This window comes from Gallinula chloropus (genome assembly GCF_964237585.1).
Source record: "Gallinula chloropus genome assembly, chromosome: Z".
NCBI lineage: Eukaryota > Metazoa > Chordata > Aves > Gruiformes > Rallidae > Gallinula > Gallinula chloropus.
Window position 1 is genome coordinate 70,267,884 of NC_140089.1, and position 5,021 is coordinate 70,272,904.

Genomic DNA, 5,021 nt, shown 5'->3' on the forward strand with positions numbered 1-5,021 from the left:
GACCTCATCCCAGTCTATGGCTTCCTGATGAGGGGGAGTGAAGGGGCAGGTGCCAATCTCCTCACTTTGGTGACCAGGGATAGAACCTAAGGGAATGGCATGAAGCTGAGACAGGGGAGGTGTAGGTTGGATATTAGGAAGAGTTTCTTTACTGAGAGGGTGGTTGGGCAATGGCACAGGCTCCCCAGGGAAGTGGCCACAGCACCCAGCTCAGCTGAGCTCAACAAATGTCTGAATGATGTGCTCAGTCCCACACTCTGACTTGTCTGGCCCTGTGTGGAGTCAGGAGTTGGACTTGATGATCCTTACGGGTCCCTTCCAACTCAGGATAGTCTGTGGTTCTATGATTCTACCATCTAGTTCAATCTAAAAATCAACTGTCACTGTCTCATGTCAAGCTATTATTATTTGAACCTATGCTCCTATGTACATATTCTCACCTCAGGTCAGTAAAGCCACTCCAGTGTCAGACCAAAGTCCTGACTAAAAGGTAGGGTATGTTTTTAATATTTCTTGCCTGATAAACACCAAGCTGCAAATTAAATCAAACCAGCACCTCTGACAATGCAAAGAAAACATGCAAGACAATGCTCCATAGTAATAGCCTGGGGCTAGAAAACAAAGGTATTTCTCCTAAATTCATGCCAATCCCTACTGCAGAAACTTTACTTTCAAGCTAAAAAAACAGAGACACACCAGCTACTGATAATTCAACAGAACGACACAGCAAACACCAGACAGTTCTCCTTCTCGTCTGTCAGAAAATTACTTACTCCGCACAAACAGTTTTACCAGCTGATGTATGAGCTGACACTAACACAGACTGGTTATTATCTACACAAAGAATAGCTTCTTTCTGAAAGGCATCAAGAATAAATGGATATTCCTGAAAAGAAAGAAAGCAAAAATTACATATTTTTAACACAGATTGTTACACCTAATTAATTCTGTGGCTGATCTATTGTGCAACCTACAGGCAGAAATGAAATCCTATAGATATTTATCATTTTAGCTAATCTTAATGCAAACCTTGCAATTGCTTTATATTTAAATAATTTAATCTAATAGCACGCCTAAGATCTCTGCTAATTTCTCAGTTTATCAAAGTCTTGCCTGATGACTGAATTTTCTCTAATTTACTATTAAAGTGGGGAGAGAAACAATGGTGTACAACTGAAGCCACTGCTTGATGTTGAAAAACAGAACTGAAATCACAACAGGCTACCAACCAAGTTTAAAAATATAGAAACACTGATGACAGCCCACATTTTCAAGATACTCTCTCACAATCCTTACTGACAAAGTCAATCATTTTTCCCTTCTAACCTCACCTACTGCCTGAAATATACACAGAAAGGAAAATAAATGCAGTCTACAACATACTTTTGCAGCTTTTCCAGTTCTTGGCTTCAGACCTGAGAAGTCTTCATTTGCTGGAAGTGCAACCTATAAAATACATTGTAAATAAAATCAGTTGTAGGATTCTCAGTGTCTGCTCCAGCAACATGGCAAGATAAAAAGAGCTAGGACAGATGACATAAACTGCATTAGAACTATTTCAGATTTCTATTTTCCTGTGTTTATGAGCTCATGTGTCAAGGCTTGCTTCCTTAGTCTCAGTTTTTGAACCAGTATATCTATCTTCCTGCCCCAACAATGCTCCACCTCTCATTCTCTCATTTCTCTGATAATCCCTACTGTCTTGTGTGAAACAGTTCTGCCCCACCTACCCTGGAATACTCACTCCTTCAGGCCAAGACATGGTCATGGCTTCTTACTAACAGACAAAGCAATTACTCCACTCATATGGTTAACACTCCCTTACAAAGACAGTGCATTTGTACACATCAAGTTCCTGATTCTGGTCAGTATCTTACATTCATTCATACTAAATACTTAAGCTCCTCAGTTAGTGATGGCAAAGCTCTACCAGACATCTCAAGATAACAAAGGTAGTAGAGATGCACAGGCTTTAAAACATTTATCATTAATTCCATATACAGTTCCTTCATTACAAAGGTCTAAGCATACACAGTCCTTGAACGTGACCCTAACTGATTCAAGCTAGCTCTGCAGGACAGCACAGAAAATATAAGCATTGAAGTGACAAGGAAGTTAAACTTTTCATAGAAACTGTTTCTGACAATCACCTTTGGATGAAGAATGATAAAATATGAACATTTTTCATTATTTGCTTTTCCATAAAAAAGCCCTTTTTCCCAAAATGTAGTTTTCAACAGTAGTCAGCCTTATAAAAAAACCTCTCATTCTTGAGCCAGAACACCAATCTAAATCATTCTGTGATTGTATGACTAGGTATAAGCACAATAAAACAATATTGTTATACTAGCAGTAACATACAATTTGATAAAACAAGCCCATGCTTTACACATGCATTTTCATGGCACTCACCTCATGTGTACAACCTTCAGCAGTTTCCACAGCTTGTACTTTTACTTGAGGCATCAGGTCTGCCAGACTAAAAAACACATGAATTAGGATTGCCAAAAAAAGTATTTAAAAAAAAGTGTTTTCTTTAAATGCAAGAATCTTGATCTTCACCTCACTTTCACTGCCACATCAAAAAAAGGATGCATGGATGTGAAGTGGTCGCTTGGCAGACACTGATACCAGAACTGAGAGTTTGTTCAAGTGTTCAAATTTTGCTGCAATATAAATGTTTTAGCTACTGCTTTGGGATTTTTAACACCTTAAAAACTTGCACCACAAAACAGCACTTGGCTCATGCTTGTCCACATCAAGGTTTCTGATTAAGTGGAGACTTTTTTCTAATATACAACAAAGCAAAACCTGAGACCTGTAGTCCTGCTACTAGTCATGTCACCAAGTACCTGCAGCCTGAAGCATCCCAAGCAACTGCCTAAGGAGGAAGGGGACTCCTCTTTTCTTTACCATTCCCTTCTCTCCTGGCCACAAGCAGGGGCTAGTGTGTCCCTACATAAACCAATGTTTTTTTCCAACAGTTTTAACATACTTTGGAAGTTATTGTGGGCAAGAGTATGTTCTACAGAGACCACTAACAGAGACACTGACTTAAGATATTGACTCTGGTTTCATTTTGCTTCTCTACAGTATTCTGATAAGTCTTCTCACTTTTCACAGAAAATCTTACCTTACACTTAAGAAAAATTACCATGTAAGAATAAATGACAATCCAGAACAGAATTCTGTCTGACAGAAATCAGTAACACATCACCAGAGAAAAGTTAAACAATACAGCAAGCATGTGGTTTTTATTTCCACAGCAGACTTTCCCACATCTTGAGATGGCAGGTACACACTTGTATTTGGCAGCTCTGGAAATTTTTTTATTCCATTAACACTCCTAAACATTTTCTGAAACAACATAAACCTCTGAATTCTCAAGTCACTTAAGATATACCAAGTTGAAACAGGGTCCACACTGAACCTTTTCAAACCCCCTTAGAATACCTATCACAAGGTTGAAGAAAGAGACATGCAGATCCTAAAGCACAGCAACACCACTTAGTCTTCCCTAAGTGCCTTACCTCCCCCCCAGCTGCCAAAACATCCAAGCATACCCCCCTCTCCATGTCAAATACATGCCATTCGTGCTCAACTTTAAAAGCATGCCTGCATTTAAGATTTACTGGCAAATCTGCGTCCTCCCATGTGCCTCACTGCTTGTCTCTACATACCTTAAGCCTGAAATCAATATGATGGCTTTGACCAAGAACCACTAATCCATATGCGGTAACCACAAACACGTGAACATTTCATACTTCTGTTGCCTAGCTGTTCACAGTATTATTTTAAACATAACCAGTGCTTGTCACTGCTGAAGCTGTACTATCAGCACATCCTCACTCACATCATGAAGGAAAATCCATTTTATATGCAAATTAATCATATGAAATGACTGCAAAACTATCTACATCAACTATACACAACTAACACATAGCTACCTCTTTCTATGATTTCCTTACTCACTAAGCTGGACACTTACTTAGCATCTTCTGATAGAAGATCTTCCAATTTTGGCTTCTTTCCCAAAACTGCACTCTCAGTACGATCGGTCTCAGCTTCCCTTTTAGGCTTCGCTGTGGCAGGTCCTGAAGGTTTTTCCTCCAACCGTTTTCTGCAACAGAGAAAGATGACAAGCTTAAAGTTCGCCCCTCTTACCTATTTTCAGCAACCAGGTTTCCCACGGGTATCACTAACCACACCGCACTCACGGCACTACCCGGGGGAACTCCACGCACGAGAGCCACAGTGGCTTTTCAAACAACTTCCCGGAAGAGCCTGCCCCCCAAGTCCCCCCGGCTCCCATCGCCCACTGTGCCCGGGCTGCCTACAGCTTCGGGGTCAGGCACCGCCGACACGCGCGTCCCTTTAGACTCAGCCGCTCCCGAGCGACTTCAGCAGCTCCAGCAAGCTCACAGAAACCGGGCCCACCAGTGCGGCCCGAGCCCCCGCCGCCACTGCAGCGCCGGCCCTTCTCCCCCGGACCCCACCGCGTCCTCACCCCGGTCTCCCGGCGCCCTCGGTGGCACCCGCTTTGTTCTTCTTGGCGCCGGAGGCGGCGGCAGAGGAGTTCTCCTCAAACACGGTGAAGAGCTCGTCCCCGAAGGCGTCCGCCATCTTCCCGGCCGGTGCCGCAGCGCCCCGCGTGGGACTGCCTTCCTCCGGAGCCTTCTCGCCTCGGCCCAGGCCCTAACCGCCCCAGGAGACACGCAGCCCCCCACAACCCCCACAGCCCTCACGACCCGAGCCGATCCGATCCCACCCCACCAGCACCGGGGCACCGTAGGCCTCCCTTCAGCACAGAGCCGCACCAGCCCTTCCCGCAGGCCCTGCCCACAACCCCCCGCGGCCGACAGCAACCTTTGACCCGGAACCTGATTTTCGCCGGGCGACCGCGAGGAGTTCCTCCGGACTCCTACAAATAGGGGGCGGCGCCAGCAGGGAGCGGCGGGCCGCGCTGGGAGCTACGCCTAGGTTGAGGGAGCGGACCGGTTGCCGCCTGGGCCGGCGCTGCG

At 44.5% G+C, this 5,021-nt stretch overlaps 1 protein-coding gene across 1 annotated transcript in view; it reads right to left on the minus strand.

Moving 5' to 3' along the window:
- MTREX (Mtr4 exosome RNA helicase) overlaps nucleotides 1-4,661 on the minus strand; it is a 46,360-nt gene extending 41,699 nt beyond the window's left edge. Inside the window, exons 1-5 of the mRNA XM_084278165.1 lie at nucleotides 4,508-4,661; nucleotides 3,989-4,120; nucleotides 2,413-2,479; nucleotides 1,384-1,446; nucleotides 774-886 (exon numbers count right to left, since the gene is read on the minus strand). Coding sequence (XP_084134291.1) covers nucleotides 774-886; nucleotides 1,384-1,446; nucleotides 2,413-2,479; nucleotides 3,989-4,120; nucleotides 4,508-4,623 — 491 coding nt within the window. The 5' untranslated portion in view covers nucleotides 4,624-4,661. The remainder of the gene's footprint in view (nucleotides 1-773; nucleotides 887-1,383; nucleotides 1,447-2,412; nucleotides 2,480-3,988; nucleotides 4,121-4,507) is intronic.
- Between the last annotated feature and the right edge of the window lie 360 nt (nucleotides 4,662-5,021).